This window comes from Salvelinus fontinalis, chromosome 38, assembly GCF_029448725.1.
Source record: "Salvelinus fontinalis isolate EN_2023a chromosome 38, ASM2944872v1, whole genome shotgun sequence".
Classification (NCBI taxonomy): domain Eukaryota; kingdom Metazoa; phylum Chordata; class Actinopteri; order Salmoniformes; family Salmonidae; genus Salvelinus; species Salvelinus fontinalis.
This window is the reverse complement of record NC_074702.1, coordinates 1,074,546-1,092,883: the sequence shown is the minus strand read 5'-3', so window position 1 is coordinate 1,092,883 and position 18,338 is coordinate 1,074,546. Positions and strand designations below refer to the sequence as shown.

The following is an 18,338-nucleotide window of genomic DNA, read 5'->3' as shown; positions in this document are numbered from 1 at the left end:
ACACAACTCTCCTCAGGAGGAATGCTATGTTCTCTGTACACTGATAGATAACCACTGGTCAGAGTAGAGCCTCCCCGTCCTACACAACTCTCCTCAGGAGGAATGCTATGTTCTCTGTACACTGATAGATAACCACTGGTTAGAGTAGAGCCTCCCCGTCCTACACAACTCTCCTCAGGAGGAATGCTATGTTCTCTGTGCACTGATAGATAACCACTGGTCAGAGTAGAGCCTCCCCGTCCTACACAACTCTCCTCGGGAGGAATGCTATGTTCTCTGTACACTGATAGATAACCACTGGTCAGAGTAGAGCCGCCCCCTCAAAAGGTCTAACCTTTATTTGATAGTAAATGTGTACTGACAGACAGAGCATTGGGATTTGGTCCCACGACATTTGGAGTTTAAACTTTCAAACCCACGCGTTGACTAATGCCCTCAATGGATGTCGTTTGGAGAAAGAAGTTGTTTCCCAAATAGCACCCTATTCCACCCCTATCCCAGCCTATGGGCTCTGGTCAAAAGTAGTAGACGATATAGTGAATAGGGAGCCATTTGGCATGCAAGCCAGAGTTTGAGCAAGTCTAGTTTGGCTAGAGGGAGGTGGGCGTAGCGTAACATAGGTGACTGACCTGTGAGTCCTGTTGCTGGATGTAGCCGGTGATGATGCGCAGGCCGATCTGAGCCATCTCTCTGAGCTCCAGAAACCCGGGGGTACCAGGGGTGCTGTGCCACGCCTGTAGTCTGTCCAGGAGGTTCACCACCCCCTCAAAGATCTACCACGACAACACATCTGTTAACAGTCTACAACACATTTTCATTCAATTCAATTCCCACAAGGGGCAATTATGTAGGCAAGATTGTAGATACGTGAAAACAACATAGCAGTGACTCAGTTCTCAAGACCGGTTACCACACAGTTAAATGATATAGCTAGAACTACTATTCAAACCATTCTTTAAAACAGTAACCAAGCTAAAGCCAACACGCAAGACAAGACACATCCACTGACATTAAACACACATACCTTCACAATAACAGGAAGTAGCTGTGCCATTAATACATGTAACTACATGTAATCTAAAATGTAATCTACCTAATCCCAGAATATGTATTATTTATCATGAGAGGACCATAAACAATAACTAGTAATGCTGCATATTTCGAGAAAGGTTCAATCTCACCTTTCAGGTAAATAAATAGTTATACATTGCTGAGATGTAGTCCCTTTTGAGGACACAAGCTCAAATACACAGTACAAATATGATACAAATATGATACAAATATGAAACATTTTATGACGTATTTCCTATTCAACAAAACTGTATGAATAAGGCTTGAAATGACTTATATGCTTTCTAAATATAGTATAATCAGATTATAAAACCACTAACTATAAGACTTCACCTTTCTTACAACTGTAAAATACATATTAGTATTTTTAGTGTCAGAGAAAATTTGCATATTGTCTAAAGGTCTTTCTTGATCAAAACATCAGCCCCCACCGCTGTGAGCCACACAGACCTCTAGCGTAGCTTCCTGAACTCGTTAGGAACTCACCTTTCGTCTCATATTATTATTGTCCATCTATGAGAAACAGAAAGTGTTTTTTTTGTTTCAAATCTAGGAATTATTTGAGACTAATGGCTGTAAATCGATCTCTGAATGTGCTATAGTGAATAAACCACTCTCTTGTTGAGCTACGATGTAACGATTGCAAGCGTGTGCTTTGTCAGTGTCTGTGACGTAGGGTTCAGCCAGGAGATGACGGACAGTCGGAAGGGCGAATTAAAACGGTAGGACAGACATCCCAGCTTAAACTGGTTTCAGATTTCACATCCTACGTCACACAGGCGCAAAAACTAGGGATATCGCTCAATGCAAACCATTTCCATCTATGGGGTCCACAGATCGATTTCTAAGTGAAAATATCGGTCGGGACTGGTACCAGAACCACGCAGGTCCCCTAAACAGGGGACTTTACATCCAAGAGGTGAGTAATAATTTCCTGCAATCAAGGTTAGACATCCTCAACATATGGTTTATATAGTGGACCGTTTGTACCGACAAACTCTCATCTCAGTGACACGTACTCGACACACATTCATAGTCTCTCTCTCTCAGCTGTTTGGTAAAAAGGTCAACCATAAGCAAAAGGATACCATCAGATCACGGATTTTACACTCACAAATAATTGAGCATGGCTGATATTGTCTGCATCCCAAATGGCACTCTACTCCCTATATAGTGCACTACTTTTGACCAGAGCCCTATGGGTCCTGGTCAAAAGTAGTGCACTACATAGAAATATATGGTGCCATTTGAGATGCAGACAACGTGTGGACCATGGTGCAGTACTATACCTTCTCGCTCCACAGAGCCTGGTTGTCTGTTCCCTCTGAGAACAGGAAGTCCTGGAGCAGCCTGAGGAGACGCAGCAGACTGGGGAAGTATGGTAGAGAGACACCCTGAGAGTCCCTCAGGTCTGACAGAGAAGACTCCAGCATCATCTCTAACAGACTGAGAGACAGAAACACAGCAGAAAGGAGGGTAGAGGTGGGAGGGAGAATAGCCAGTTAACATTTAGGGCTACATTTTGCTCAACCAAAACAGCACAGAACTGAAAAAAAAGTTTATTTCTATGGTTGATGTGAGTAAAACCTTTAAACAGGTTAACATTCACAAGGCCGCGGAGCCAGACAGATTACCAGGACGCATACTCAGAGCATGCACCAACCAACTGCCAAGTGTCTTCACTGACATGTTCAACCTCTCCCTGACCCAGTCTGTAATACCCACATGTTTCCAGTAGGCATGACAACGCCTCTTCCCCCTCAGGAGGCAGTAAAGATGTGTCATGGGACCTCAGATCCTCAAAGTTCTACAGCTGCACCATTGAGAGCATCTTGACAGGCTGCATTCCACCGCAAGGCGCTACAGAGGGTCATGTACGGCCCAGTACATCACTGGTACCCCGTGTCTCTCACCCCTGCACATGGACTCAGTACTGGCCTCGGTACTAGCCTAGTTATCAATTATCTCTCACCCCTGCACATGGACTCAGTACTGGCCTCGGTACTAGCCTAGTTATCAATTATCTCTCACCCCTGCACATGGACTCAGTACTGGCCTCGGTACTAGCCTAGTTATCAATTATCTCTCACCCCTGCACATGGACTCAGTACTGTCCTCGGTACTAGCCTAGTTATCAATTATCTCTTACTCCTGCACATGGACTCAGTACTGGTACCCTGTGTATGTAGCCTAGTTATCGTTCCTCATTGTTATTACGTTTCTGTAACGTTCGTTCTCCTCCTGGTCTGAGGAGGAGCAAGGATCGGACCAATATGCAGCGAGGTATGAAGACATAATGATTTATTTAAAGAAAGACGAACACGAAAAAACTCTTAACTACAAAACAATAAACGACGTAAACAGACCTGAACATGAGAACTTACAGACAACGAAGAACGCACGAACAGGAACAAACTCACAAACGAAACAGTCCCGTGTGGCATAAACACTAACACAGGAACAATCACTCACAAACAAACAGTGTGAACAGCCTACCTTAATATGGTTCTCAATCAGAGGAAACGTAAAACACCTGCCCCTGATTGAGAACCATATCAGGCTAATTGAAAAGAACCCAACATAGAAACACATAACATAGAATGCCCACCCAGCTCACGTCCTGACCATACTAAACAAAGACAAAATAAAGGAAATAAGGTCAGGACCGTGACAGTTTCTCTCTGCATGGTTGTGAAGGGCCCGTCAGTAAGCATTTCACTCTTAGTCCACACCTGTTGTTTACCAAGCATTTGACTGTTAGTCCACACTTGTTGTTTACCAAGCATTTGACTGTTAGTCCACACCTGTTGTTTACCAAGCATTTGACTGTTAGTCCACACCTGTTGTTTACCAAGCATTTGACTGTTAGTCCACACCTGTTGTTTACCAAGCATTTCACTGTTAGTCCACACCTGTTGTTTACAAAGCATTTCACTGTTAGTCCACACCTGTTGTTTACCAAGCATTTGACTGTTAGTCCACACCTGTTGTTTACCAAGCATTTGACTGTTAGTCCACACCTGTTGTTTACCAAGCATTTCACTGTTAGTCCACACCTGTTGTTTACCAAGCATTTGACTGTTAGTCCACACCTGTTATTTACCAAGCATTTCACTGTTAGTCCACACCTGTTGTTTACCAAGCATTTCACTGTTAGTCCACACCTGTTGTTTACCAAGCATTTCACTGTTAGTCCACACCTGTTATTTACCAAGCATTTCACTGTTAGTCCACACCTGTTGTTTACCAAGCATTTCACTGTTAGTCCACACCTGTTGTTTACCAAGCATTTGACAAATAAAACTTGGTTTGAAGTCACCTTAATGAATCTGTTTACTGACATGAGACAGAGGGAGTTGCATATCAAGGACAGTGGGGTGACTGACTGACTAACCGGTGTCCCAAACAACACGTTTGACCAGGGCCCATAGGGTGCCATTTGGGATGCAGACACTGACTGACTGACTGGCTGGCTGGCTAACTAAATATCTGACTGACTGATTGGCTGGCTGACTAACTAAATAGCTGACTGGATAACTAACTAAATATCTGACTGACTGATTGGCTGGCTGGCTAACTGTTAGGAATTTTGTTAATAAATAGTTAAAACAAATTCTAGCTTTAGATAAAACTATAACTAATTGAACTCTGCATGCCTGGTGAAAAGAGATTTGTGTTGTGGGTCATAAAATAAGCAGAAAGGGTCGTTAAACTATGGTTGAACTGACCCAACTTAGCCCTGAGGTGTTTAGATAAGGCTGTGGGTAACTTTTTAGGTCTTCCATTATCTTGAGTTGTCTGCTAAAGTGGTATTAATTATAGTGAGCCTTCAGGATAAATGATTATATTGTGTGTCATGTGTGTGCCCTGTGAAGTTGGAATGAACTTTTGAACCTGTTTTCTATTTGTCAGGACAATGAGACTTATTCTGTAACCTATGACGTCATATCTTGTATATAAACCTGTGTTTATGATCAAATGGCAGCGTGCTCCGAGAATAAACACTATTATCTAATTTTAATAAGACTGTATCCTGTCTATTTTATGTTAATAAGTATCTTACAAATTCTTATAAATAGACAGATTGAATTTAATTAATGAGTATATTGAAGGAATTATTTAATTCCACTAACACTAACTAAATAGCTGACTGACTGGCTGGCTAACGAACTAAATAGCTGACTGACTGATTGGCTGGCTGGCTGGCTAACTAAATAGCTGACTGACTGGCTGACTAACTAACTAAATAGCTGACTGGCTAACTAACTAAATATCTGACTGACTGACTGACTGGATAACTAACTAAATATCTGACTGACTGATTGGCTGGCTGACTAACTAAATAGCTGACTGGATAACTAACTAAATATCTGACTGACTGATTGGCTGGCTGGCTGGCTAACTAACTAAATAGCTGACTGGATAACTAACTAAATAGCTGTACTGGCTGGCTGTCGGCCGACTGACCTGCATTTGATATCGTCAGGCGGGCGGACCAGTTGGCAGGAGGAGCCCAGCTTGGTGAGGACAGAGAAGACCTGTCCCCTCTCCCTCCACACGGCGTCCTCCCCCCCCTCCGACCCGCTGCCGCACCACAGCACAGAGAACACGATGTTAGTCAGCAGGTTACACAGTTCCTCCTCTGGCGTCTGCTGAAAGGGACCACACACGCACACGCACACACACACACACACACACACACACACACACACACACACACACACACACACACACACACACAGTTAGACACACAGATACAGTACATTGTGTCGGAGACGGACTAAACCGCGTCGGCATCTGCACAGCCGTATTCTAGGATATTGGACCGTTGGTTGAATAGTTTCATAATTCTCAGCACGACTCTATCCCTCATCACATTCAGTTGAATAGGAGTCATGTACACTGAGCCACATTGGTTGAATAGGAATCATGTACACTGAGCCATGTTGGTTGAATAGGAGTCATGTACACTGAGCCACGCTGGTTGTATAGGAGTCATGTACACTGAGCCACGCTGGTTGTATAGGAGTCATGTACACTGAGCCACGTTGGTTGAATAGGAATCATGTACACTGAGCCACGTTGGTTGAATAGGAATCATGTACACTGAGTCACGTTGGTTGAATAGGAGTCATGTACACTGAGCCACGCTGGTTGAATAGGAGTCATGTACACTGAGCCACGCTGGTTGTATAGGAGTCATGTACACTGAGCCATGTTGGTTGAATAGGAGTCATGTACACTGAGCCATGTTGGTTGAATAGGAGTCATGTACACTGAGCCATGTTGGTTGAATAGGAGTCATGTACACTGAGCCACGCTGGTTGAATAGGAGTCATGTACACTGAGCCACGCTGGTTGAATAGGAGTCATGTACACTGAGCCACGCTGGTTGTATAGGAGTCATGTACACTGAGCCATGTTGGTTGAATAGGAGTCATGTACACTGAGCCATGTTGGTTGAATAGGAGTCATGTACACTGAGCCATGTTGGTTGAATAGGAGTCATGTACACTGAGCCATGTTGGTTGAATAGGAGTCATGTACACTGAGCCACGCTGGTTGAATAGGAGTCATGTACACTGAGCAATGTTGGTTGTATAGGAGTCATGTACACTGAGCCACGTTGGTTGAATAGGAGTCATGTACACTGAGCCACGCTGGTTGAATAGGAGTCATGTACACTGAGCAATGTTGGTTGAATAGGAGTCATGTACACTGAGCCATGTTGGTTGAATAGGAGTCATGTACACTGAGCCATGTTGGTTGAATAGGAGTCATGTACACTGAGCCATGTTGGTTGTATAGGAGTCATGTACACTGAGCCATGTTGGTTGAATAGGAGTCATGTACACTGAGCCATGTTGGTTGAATAGGAGTCATGTACACTGAGCCATGTTGGTTGAATAGTAGTCATGTACACTGAGCCACGCTGGTTGAATAGGAGTCATGTACACTGAGCCACGCTGGTTGAATAGGAGTCATGCACACTGAGCCACGCTGGTTGTATAGGAGTCATGTATACTGAGCCATGTTGGTTGAATAGGAGTCATGTACACTGAGCCATGTTGGTTGAATAGGAGTCATGTACACTGAGCCACGCTGGTTGAATAGGAGTCATGTACACTGAGCAATGTTGGTTGAATAGGAGTCATGTACACTGAGCCATGTTGGTTGAATAGGAGTCATGTACACTGAGCCATGTTGGTTGAATAGGAGTCATGTACACTGAGCCATGTTGGTTGAATAGGAGTCATGTACCCTGAGCCACACTGATTGAATAGGAGTCATGTACACTGAGCCACACTGATTGAATAGGAGTCATGTACACTGAGCCACGTTGGTTGAATAGGAATCATGTACACTGAGCCATGTTGGTTGAATAGGAGTCATGTACACTGAGCCACGCTGGTTGAATAGGAGTCATGTACACTGAGCCATGTTGATTGAATAGGAGTCATGTACACTGAGCCACGCTGGTTGAATAGGAGTCATGTACACTGAGCCATGTTGGTTGAATAGGAGTCATGTACACTGAGCCACGCTGGTTGAATAGGAGTCATGTACACTGAGCCATGTTGATTGAATAGGAGTCATGTACACTGAGCCACGTTGGTTGAATAGGAGTCATGTACACTGAGCCATGTTGGTTGAATAGGAGTCATGTACACTGAGCCATGTTGGTTGAATAGGAGTCATGTACACTGAGCCATGTTGGTTGAATAGGAGTCATGTACACTGAGCCACGCTGGTTGTATAGGAGTCATGTACACTGAGCCACGTTGGTTGTATAGGAGTCATGTACACTGAGCCACGTTGGTTGTATAGGAGTCATGTACACTGAGCCATGTTGGTTGAATAGGAGTCATGTACACTGAGCCACGTTGGTTGAATAGGAGTCATGTACACTGAGCCATGTTGGTTGAATAGGAGTCATGTACACTGAGCCACACTGGTTGAATAGGAGTCATGTACACTGAGCCACGTTGGTTGAATAGGAGTCATGTACACTGAGCCATGTTGGTTGAATAGGACTCCTGTACACTGAGCCACGCTGGTTGAATAGGAGTCATGTACACTGAGTCACGTTGGTTGAATAGGAGTCATGTACACTGAGTCACGCTGGTTGAATAGGAGTCCTGTACACTGAGCCACGTTGGTTGAATAGGAGTCATGTACACTGAGTCACGCTGGTTGAATAGGAGTCATGTACACTGAGCCACGTTGGTTGAATAGGAGTCATGTACACTGAGCCACGCTGGTTGAATAGGAGTCATGTACACTGAGCCACGCTGGTTGAATAGGAGTCATGTACACTGAGTCACGCTGGTTGAATAGGAGTCATGTACACTGAGTCACGCTGGTTGAATAGGAGTCATGTACACTGAGCCATGTTGGTTGAATAGGACTCCTGTACACTGAGCCACGCTGGTTGAATAGGAGTCATGTACACTGAGTCACGTTGGTTGAATAGGAGTCATGTACACTGAGTCACGCTGGTTGAATAGGAGTCCTGTACACTGAGCCACGTTGGTTGAATAGGAGTCATGTACACTGAGTCACGCTGGTTGAATAGGAGTCATGTACACTGAGCCACGTTGGTTGAATAGGAGTCATGTACACTGAGCCACGCTGGTTGAATAGGAGTCATGTACACTGAGCCACGCTGGTTGAATAGGAGTCATGTACACTGAGTCACGCTGGTTGAATAGGAGTCATGTACACTGAGTCACGCTGGTTGAATAGGAGTCCTGTACACTGAGTCACGTTGGATGGGATGTTTTTGTGGTTTGAGGTCAGGCTGTGCGACCCCCGGGGGTCACAGAGTCTACCAGACTATCACGGCTGTGGACTCTGAAACATGCTTACGGGATGCTAATACTTGTGCTTTTCTGACTGACACGTTTCCAGAGAAATCCGTTAACATTGTGGATATGGGACATTACACGAGACTGGGCTTCATGTTCAACATGTGGTCCAGTTTATTCAAACACCACACAACATACCTCCTAGGAATGCTCAGTACCAGTGGTTAGGGTTAAGGTCAGGACAACTACCAGTGGTTAGGGTAGTCAGGGTAGTCAGTAAGCCTCCCGGGTGGCGCAGTGGTCTAGGGCACTGCATCGCAGTGCTAGCTGCGCCACCAGAGTCTCTGGGTTCGCGCCCAGGCTGGGCTGGGTTCGCGCCCAGGCTCTGTCGCAGCCAGCCGCAACCCGGGAGGTCCGTGGGGCGACGCACAATTGGCATAGCGTCGTCCGGGTTAGGGAGGGTTTGGCCGGTAGGGGATATCCTTGTCTCTTATCCAGACGCTCTGGATAAGAGCGTCTGCTAAATGACTAAAATGTAAATGTAGGGTTAAGGTTAGGACAACAGTACCAGTGGTTAGAGTTAAGGTTAGGACAACAGTACCTGTGGTTAGGGTTAAGGTTAGGACAACAGTACCAGTGGTTAAGGTTAAGATTAGGACAGCAGTACCAGTGGTTAAGGTTAAGGTTAGGACAACAGTACCAGTGGTTAAGGTTAAGATTAGGACAGCAGTACCAGTGGTTAAGGTTAAGGTCAGGACAACAGTACCAGTGGTTAAGGTTAAGGTCAGGACAACAGTACCAGGGGTTAGAGTTAAGGTTAGGGCAGCAGTACCTGTGGTTAGGGTTAAGGTTAGGACAACAGTACCAGTGGTTAGGGTTAAGGTCAGGACAACAGTACCAGTGGTTATGGTTAAGGTCAGGACAACAGTACCAGTGGTTAAGGTTAAGGTCAGGACAACAGTACCAGTGGTTAGGGTTAAGGTTAGGACAACAGTACCAGTGGTTAGGGTTAAGGTTAGGACAACAGTACCAGTGGTTAAGGTTAAGGTCAGGACAACAGTACCAGTGGTTAAGGTTAAGGTTAGGGCAGCAGTACCTGTGGTTAAGGTTAAGGTCAGGACAGCAGTACCAGTGGTTAAGGTTAAGGTTAGGGCAGCAGTACCAGTGGTTAAGGTTAAGGTTAGGGCAGCAGTACCAGTGGTTAAGGTTAAGGTCAGGACAACAGTACCAGTGGTTAAGGTTAAGGTCAGGACAGCAGTACCAGTGGTTAAGGTTAAGGTTAGGGCAGCAGTACCAGTGGTTAAGGTTAAGGTCAGGACAACAGTACCAGTGGTTAAGGTTAAGGTCAGGACAACAGTACCAGTGGTTAAGGTTAAGGTCAGGACAGCAGTACCAGTGGTTAAGGTTAAGGTTAGGGCAGCAGTACCTGTGGTTAAGGTTAAGGTCAGGACAGCAGTACCAGTGGTTAAGGTTAAGGTTAGGACAGCAGTACCAGTGGTTAAGGTTAAGGTTAGGGCAGCAGTACCAGTGGTTAAGGTTAAGGTCAGGACAACAGTACCAGTGGTTAAGGTTAAGGTCAGGACAGCAGTACCAGTGGTTAAGGTTAAGGTTAGGGCAGCAGTACCAGTGGTTAAGGTTAAGGTCAGGACAACAGTACCAGTGGTTAAGGTTAAGGTCAGGACAGCAGTACCAGTGGTTAAGGTTAAGGTCAGGACAACAGTACCAGTGGTTAAGGTTAAGGTCAGGACAGCAGTACCAGTGGTTAAGGTTAAGGTTAGGGCAGCAGTACCAGTGGTTAAGGTTAAGGTCAGGACAACAGTACCAGTGGTTAAGGTTAAGGTCAGGACAGCAGTACCAGTGGTTAAGGTTAAGGTCAGGACAACAGTACCAGTGGTTAGGGTTAAGGTTAGGGCAGCAGTACCTGTGGTTAGGGTTAAGGTCAGGACAACAGTACCAGTGGTTAAGGTTAAGGTCAGGACAGCAGTACCTGTGGTTAAGGTTAAGGTCAGGACAGCAGTACCAGTGGTTAAGGTTAAGGTCAGGACAACAGTACCAGTGGTTAAGGTTAAGGTCAGGACAGCAGTACCAGTGGTTAAGGTTAAGGTCAGGACAACAGTACCAGTGGTTAGGGTTAAGGTTAGGGCAGCAGTACCTGTGGTTAGGGTTAAGGTTAGGGCAGCAGTACCAGTGGTTAAGGTTAAGGTCAGGACAACAGTACCTGTGGTTAAGGTTAGGGCAGCAGTACCAGTGGTTAGGGTTAAGGTTAGGGCAGCAGTACCTGTGGTTAAGGTTAAGGTTAGGGCAGCAGTACCTGTGGTTAAGGTTAAGGTTAGGGCAGCAGTACCTGTGGTTAGGGTTAAGGTTAGGGCAGCAGTACCTGTGGTTAAGGTTAAGGTTAGGGCAGCAGTACCTGTGGTTAAGGTTAAGGTTAGGGCAGCAGTACCTGTGGGTTGGAGGTGTTGGAGATGGTGTCAGCTGCCCGGGGATCAGTTCCATAGTTGGTGTCGTCCAGCACGTTGGACAGACTGGAGCTCTTCCTGGGTCTCAGAGAGGGGAACGACCGGCTGTGCTCCAGGGGGGAGGGGGTGCCTGCCTGGTTGTGGTTCCATGTCCCCGTCTCACCCCTCATTCCCACCAGCTCCAGCTCAAAGGGCGAGGTGCCGAAGGGGGACAGAGGGTGGTAGAGAGCCTCCTCTTGGGGCCGGGTGGAGGGGATGTCCATGGTGTTGGACAGGGAGGACGAGCGGCTCCCCTGCTCTACCGAGTCAAACGACTTAAATTGGAGAGAGTCGGCAAAGTCCTTCAACGTGCCTCCACTGCTGTTAGGGGAAGACCGAGAGAGGTCGGAGAAACCCTCGGAGATATTCCTCCCTCCCAGGCCCTCGCCGTCTCCCTCCTCCTCCTCCTCTTCCTCGTCCGGCGAGGTGTAAGGGAGGAAGACGTCTGTGTGAGTGTCCTGAGAGTCCTCTATGACCATGCTGTGATCTCTCCTGAGAGGGAAGCAGTTCAACATTTAGTAAGAGTTGTGTGTTAACTATAGCAGGGAAAGAGCTGAACAAATGTTAACTGACCTATAACAGGGGTAGAGCTGAACACATGTTAACTGATCTATAACAGGGATAGAGCTGAACACATGTTAACTGATCTATAACAGGGATAGAGCTGAACACATGTTAACTGATCTATAACAGGGGAAGAGCTGAACACATGTTAACTGACCTATAACAGGGGTAGAGCTGAACACATGTTAACTGATCTATATCAGGGGTAAAGAGCTGAACACATGTTAACTGATCTATAGCAGGGATAGAACTGAACACATGTTAACTGATCTATAACAGGGATAGAGCTGAACACATGTTAACTGATCTATAGCAGGGATAGAGCTGAACACATGTTAACTGATCTATAACAGGGGTAGAGCTGAACACATGTTAACTGATATATAGCAGGGATAGAGCTGAACACATGTTAACTGATCTATAACAGGGGTAGAGCTGAACACATGTTAACTGATCTATAACAAGGGTAAACAGCTGAACACATGTTAACTGATCTATAGCAGGGATAGAGCTGAACACATGTTAACTGATATATAGCATGGATAGAGCTGAACACATGTTAACTGATCTATAACAGGGATAGAGCTGAACACATGTTAACTGATCTATAGCAGGGATAGAGCTGAACACATGTTAACTGATCTTTAGCAGGGGTAGAGCTGAACACATGTTAACTGATCTATAGCAGGGATAGAGCTGAACACATGTTAACTGATCTATAACAGGGGTAGAGCTGAACACATGTTAACTGATCTATAACAGGGGTAGAGCTGAACACATGTTAACTGACCTATAACAGGGATAGAGCTGAACACATGTTAACTGATCTATAACAGGGGTAGAGCTGAACACATGTTAACTGATCTATAACAGGGGTAGAGCTGAACACATGTTAACTGACCTATAACAGGGATAGAGCTGAACACATGTTAACTGATCTATAACAGGGGTAGAGCTGAACACATGTTAACTGACCTATAACAGGGATAGAGCTGAACACATGTTAACTGATCTATAACAGGGGTAAAGAGCTGAACACATGTTAACTGATCTATAACAGGGATAGAGCTGAACACATGTTAACTGATCTATAGCAGGGGTAGAGCTGAACACATGTTAACTGATCTATAACAGGGATAGAGCTGAACACATGTTAACTGATCTATAACAGGGGTAGAGCTGAACACATGTTAACTGACCTATAACAGGGGTAGAGCTGAACACATGTTAACTGATCTATAACAGGGGTAGAGCTGAACACATGTTAACTGACCTATAGCAGGGATAGAGCTGAACATGTTAACTGATCTATAGCAGGGATAGAGCTGAACACATGGTAACTGATCTATAACAGGGGTAGAGCTGAACACATGTTAACTGATCTATAACAGGGATAGAGCTGAACACATGTTAACTGACCTATAGCAGGGGTAAAGCTGAATCCAGAAACTATCTTGTTTATTGTCCAGAAATATAAAATATCACTTAAGTTATTATTGATTCCCAACTTCTCGTATCGATACAGATTCCCTCAATCGACTAATGTAACTCATCTCTACCTGAGAGGGGGGCGGGAGGAGGAGGGGTCCAGGGAGCTGTGGGTGCTGGAGCCTGCCAGGGAGGGACCACGAGACTCATAGGACTCCTTCATATAGAGCTTAGTTAACACATCCTGCCAGCCTGGCTGGCGGGCCAGCTGACGAACATAGTCCTCATTGTCATAGATCAGGTAGAAGAGCTGGGAGAAGGAGAGAGAGGAGAGAGAGAGAGAGAGAGAAGCAATGTAGAGAGAGGGGGGGGCGAGGGAGAGAGCAGGGGGAAAGAGAGAGAGGGAGAGAAAGATAAAAACAGGGAACAATCAAGCCTTTAGCTGCTCTATAGTCTATACCTTCAGCTGCTCTATAGTCTATACCTTTAGCTGCTCTATAGTCTAAACCTTTAGCTGCCCTATAGTCTATACCTTTAGCTGCCCTATAGTCTATACCTTTAGCTGCTCTATAGTCTATACCTTTAGCTGCTCTATAGTCTAAACCTTTAGCTGCCCAATAGTATATACCTTTAGCTGCCCTATAGTCTATACCTTTAGCTGCCCTATAGTCTATACCTTTAGCTGCCCTATAGTCTATACCTTTAGCTGCCCAATAGTCTATACCTTTAGCTGCCCAATAGTCTATACCTTTAGCTGCTCTATAGTCTATACCTTTAGCTGCCCTATTGTCTATACCTTTAGCTGCCCTATTGTCTATACCTTTAGCTGCCCTATAGTCTATACCTTTAGCTGCCCTATAGTCTATACCTTTAGCTGCCCTATAGTCTATACCTTTAGCTGCCCTATAGTCTATACCTTTAGCTGCCCAATAGTCTATACCTGTAGCTGCTCTATAGTCTATACCTTTAGCTGCCCAAAAGTCTATACCTTTAGCTGCCCAAAAGTCTATACCTTTAGCTGCCCAATAGTCTATACCTTTAGCTGCTCTATAGTCTATACCTTTAGCTGCTCTATAGTCTATACCTTTAGCTGCCCTATAGTCTATACCTTTAGCTGCCCTATAGTCTATACCTGTAGCTGCCCTATAGTCTATACCTTTAGCTGCCCTATAGTCTATACCTTTAGCTGCCCAATAGTCTATACCTTTAGCTGCCCTATAGTCTATACCTTTAGCTGCTCTATAGTCTATACCTTTAGCTGCCCTATAGTCTATACCTTTAGCTGCCCTATTGTCTATACCTTTAGCTGCCCTATAGTCTATACCTTTAGCTGCCCTATAGTCTATACCTTTAGCTGCCCTATAGTCTATACCTTTAGCTGCCCAATAGTCTATACCTGTAGCTGCTCTATAGTCTATACCTTTAGCTGCCCAAAAGTCTATACCTTTAGCTGCCCAAAAGTCTATACCTTTAGCTGCCCAATAGTCTATACCTTTAGCTGCTCTATAGTCTATACCTTTAGCTGCTCTATAGTCTATACCTTTAGCTGCCCTATAGTCTATACCTTTAGCTGCTCTATAGTCTATACCTTTAGCTGCTCTATAGTCTATACCTTTAGCTGCTCTATAGTCTATACATTTATCTGCTCTATAGTCTATACCTTTAGCTGCCCTATAGTCTATACCTGTAGCTGCCCTATAGTCTATACCTTTAGCTGCTCTATAGTCTATACCTTTAGCTGCCCAATAGTCTATACCTTTAGCTGCTCTATAGTCTATACCTTTAGCTGCCCCATAGTCTATACCTTTAGCTGCCCAATAGTCTATACATTTAGCTGCCCTATAGTCTATACCTTTAGCTGCCCTATAGTCTATACCTTTAGCTGCCCTATAGTCTATACCTTTATCTTCAATTGTACTATACTTAGTAATGACCTGAGAGAATGTGAAGATATACAGTGGAGGGGAAAGAGGACAGTGGAGGGGAAAGAGGACTAGAGTAGGGGAAAGAGGACTAGAGTAGGGGAAAGAGGACTAGGAAGGGAAAGAGGACTAGAGGAGGGGAAAGAGGAGTGGAGGAGGGGAAAGAGGAGTGGAGGAGGGGAAAGAGGAGTGGAGGAGGGGAAAGAGGAGTGGAGGAGGGGAAAGAGGAGTGGAGGAGGGGAAAGAGGAGTGGAGGAGGGGAAAGAGGAGTGGAGGTGGGGAAAGAGGACTAGAGGTGGGGAAAGAGGACTAGAGGTGGGGAAACAGGACTAGAGGTGGGGAAAGAGGACTAGAGGAGGGGAAACAGGACTAGAGGAGGGGAAACAGGACTAGAGGAGGGGAAAGAGGACTAGAGGAGGGGAAAGAGGACTAGAGGAGGGGAAAGAGGCCTAGAGGAGGGGAAAGAGGACTAGAGGAAGGGAAACAGGACTAGAGGAGGGGAAAGAGGACTAGAGGAAGGGAAAGAGGACTAGAGGAGGGGAAACAGGACATGAGGAGGGGAAAGAGGACTAGGAGGGGAAAGAGGACTAGAGGAGGGGAAAGAGGCCTAGAGGAGGGGAAAGAGGACTAGAGGAAGGGAAACAGGACTAGAGGAGGGGAAAGAGGACTAGAGGAAGGGAAAGAGGACTAGAGGAGGGGAAACAGGACATGAGGAGGGGAAAGAGGACTAGGAGGGGAAACAGGACTAGAGGAGGGGAAAGAGGACTAGGAGGGGAAAGAGGACTAGGAGGGGAAACAGGACTAGAGGAGGGGAAAGAGAACTAGAGGAGGGGAAACAGGACAGTGGAAGGGAAAGAAGATTAGAGTAGGTAGGGACTGACCTTGCGACAGACATCCAGACGGACAGTGAGCTCAGCACGGTGGGACAGATGGACCACAGCCAGCAGGTCTCTGAAGTTAGGAGTGGCATCTACACAAAACAATGACAATCAGAAGTACACAGTAAAATATATCTCCTATAGACATGCATACTATAGGAACAACAAGGAGAGGGGTTATACACAGTAAAGTATATACCCTATAGACATACAGCTGAAGTCGGAAGTTTACATGCACTAAGTTGACTGTGCATTCAAACAACTTGGAAAATTGCAGAAAATTATGTCATGGCTTTTAAAGCTTCTGAAAGGCTAAATGACATCACTTGAGTCAATTGGAGGTGTACCTGTGGATGTTTTTCAAGGCCTAACTTCAAACTCAGTGCCTCTTTGCTTGACATCATGGGAAAATCAAAAGAAATCAGCCAAGACCTCAGAAAAAAAATTGTAGACCTCCACAAGTCTGGTTCATCCTTGGGAGCAATTTCCAAACGCCTGAAGGTACCACGTTCATCTGTACAAACAATAGTACGCAAGTATAAACACCATGGGACCACGCAGTCGTCATACCGCTCAGGAAGGAGACACGTTCTGTCTCCTGGAGATGAACGTACATTGGTGCGAAAAGTGAAAATCAATCCCAGAACAACAGCAAAGGACCTTGTGAAGATGCTGGAGGAAACAGGTACAAAAGTATCTATATCCACAGTAAAACGAGTCCTAGATCGACATAACCTGAAAGGCCGCTCAGCAAGGAAGAAGCCACTGCTCCAAAACCGCCATAAAAAAGCCAGACTACGGTTTTTAACTGCACATAGGGACAAAGATCATACTTTTTGGAGAAATGTCCTCTGGTCTGATGAAACAAAAATAGAACTGTTTGGCCATAATGACCATCGTTATGTTTGGAGGAAAAGGGGGAGGCTTGCAAGCTGAAGAACACCACCCCAACCGTGAAGCACGGGGGTGGCAGCATCATGTTGTGGGGGTGCTTTGCTGTAGGAGGGACTGGTGCACTTCACAAAATAGATGGCATCATGAGGAAGGAAAATTAAGTGGATATATTGAAGCAACATCTCAAGACATCAGTCAGGAAGTTAAAGCTTGGTCACAAATGGGTCTTCCAATTGGACAATGACCCCAAGCATACTTCCAAAGTCGTGACAAAATGGCTTAAAGACAACAAAGTCAAGGTATTGGAGTGGCCATCACAAAGCCCTGACCTCAATCCTATTGAAAATGTGTGGGCAGAACTGAAAAAACATGTGCGAGCAAGGAGGCCTACAAACCTGACTCAGTTACACCAGCTCTGTCAGGAGGAATGTGCCAAAATTACCCCAACTTGTTATGGGAAGGTTGTGGAAGACTACCCGAAATGTTTGACCCAAGTTAAACAATTTAAAAGGCAATGCTAGCAAATACTATTTGAGTGCATGTAAACTTTTGACCCACTGGGAATGTGATGAAAGAAATAAAAGCTGAAATAAATCAATCTCTCTACTATTATTCTGACATTTCACATTCTTAAAATAAAGTGGTGATCCCAACTGACCTAAAACTATAATTTTTACTAGGATTAAATGTCAGGAATTGTGAAAAACTGAGTTTAAATGTATATGGCTAAGGTTTATGTAAACTTCTGACTTCAACTGTACATACTATAGGAACAACAAGGAGAGGAGTTATACACAGTAAAATATATCCCCTATAGACATACATACTATAGGAACAACAAGGAGAGGAGTTATACACAGTAAAATATATCCCCTATAGACATACATACTATAGGAACAACAAGGAGAGGAGTTATACACAGTAAAATATATCTCCTATAGACATACATACTATAGGAACAACAAGGAGAGGAGTTATACACAGTAAAATATATCTCCTATAGACATACATACTATAGGAACAACAGGGAGAGGAGTTATACACAGTAAAATATATCTCCTATAGACATACATACTATAGGAACAACAAGGAGAGGGGTTATACACAGTAAAATATATCTCCTATAGACATACATACTATAGGAACAACATGGAGAGGAGTTATAGTTGAGAATGTTTCATGTTGACATCAATACAAGAATAAAATACATTGTAAAAGGATGACTGTAGAGAAAAACAGGACAAAAACAGGTTTGTTTAACCAGGTAGGCTAGTT

At 44.8% G+C, this 18,338-nt stretch overlaps 1 protein-coding gene across 4 annotated transcripts in view; it reads right to left on the bottom strand.

The window, feature by feature from the left end:
• nbeal2 (neurobeachin-like 2) overlaps positions 1 to 18,338 on the bottom strand; it is a 126,395-nt gene that overhangs the window by 23,746 nt on the left and 84,311 nt on the right. For 3 of the 4 annotated variants that reach the window (XM_055902953.1, XM_055902957.1, XM_055902955.1), the window contains 6 exons: positions 16,173 to 16,261; positions 13,501 to 13,679; positions 11,323 to 11,869; positions 5,539 to 5,723; positions 2,361 to 2,517; positions 630 to 773 (listed from right to left, as the gene is read on the bottom strand). In XM_055902953.1, the coding sequence (XP_055758928.1) occupies positions 630 to 773; positions 2,361 to 2,517; positions 5,539 to 5,723; positions 11,323 to 11,869; positions 13,501 to 13,679; positions 16,173 to 16,261 (1,301 nt within the window). The remainder of the gene's footprint in view (positions 1 to 629; positions 774 to 2,360; positions 2,518 to 5,538; positions 5,724 to 11,322; positions 11,870 to 13,500; positions 13,680 to 16,172; positions 16,262 to 18,338) is intronic. The other variant, XM_055902954.1, reaches the window with a different exon arrangement.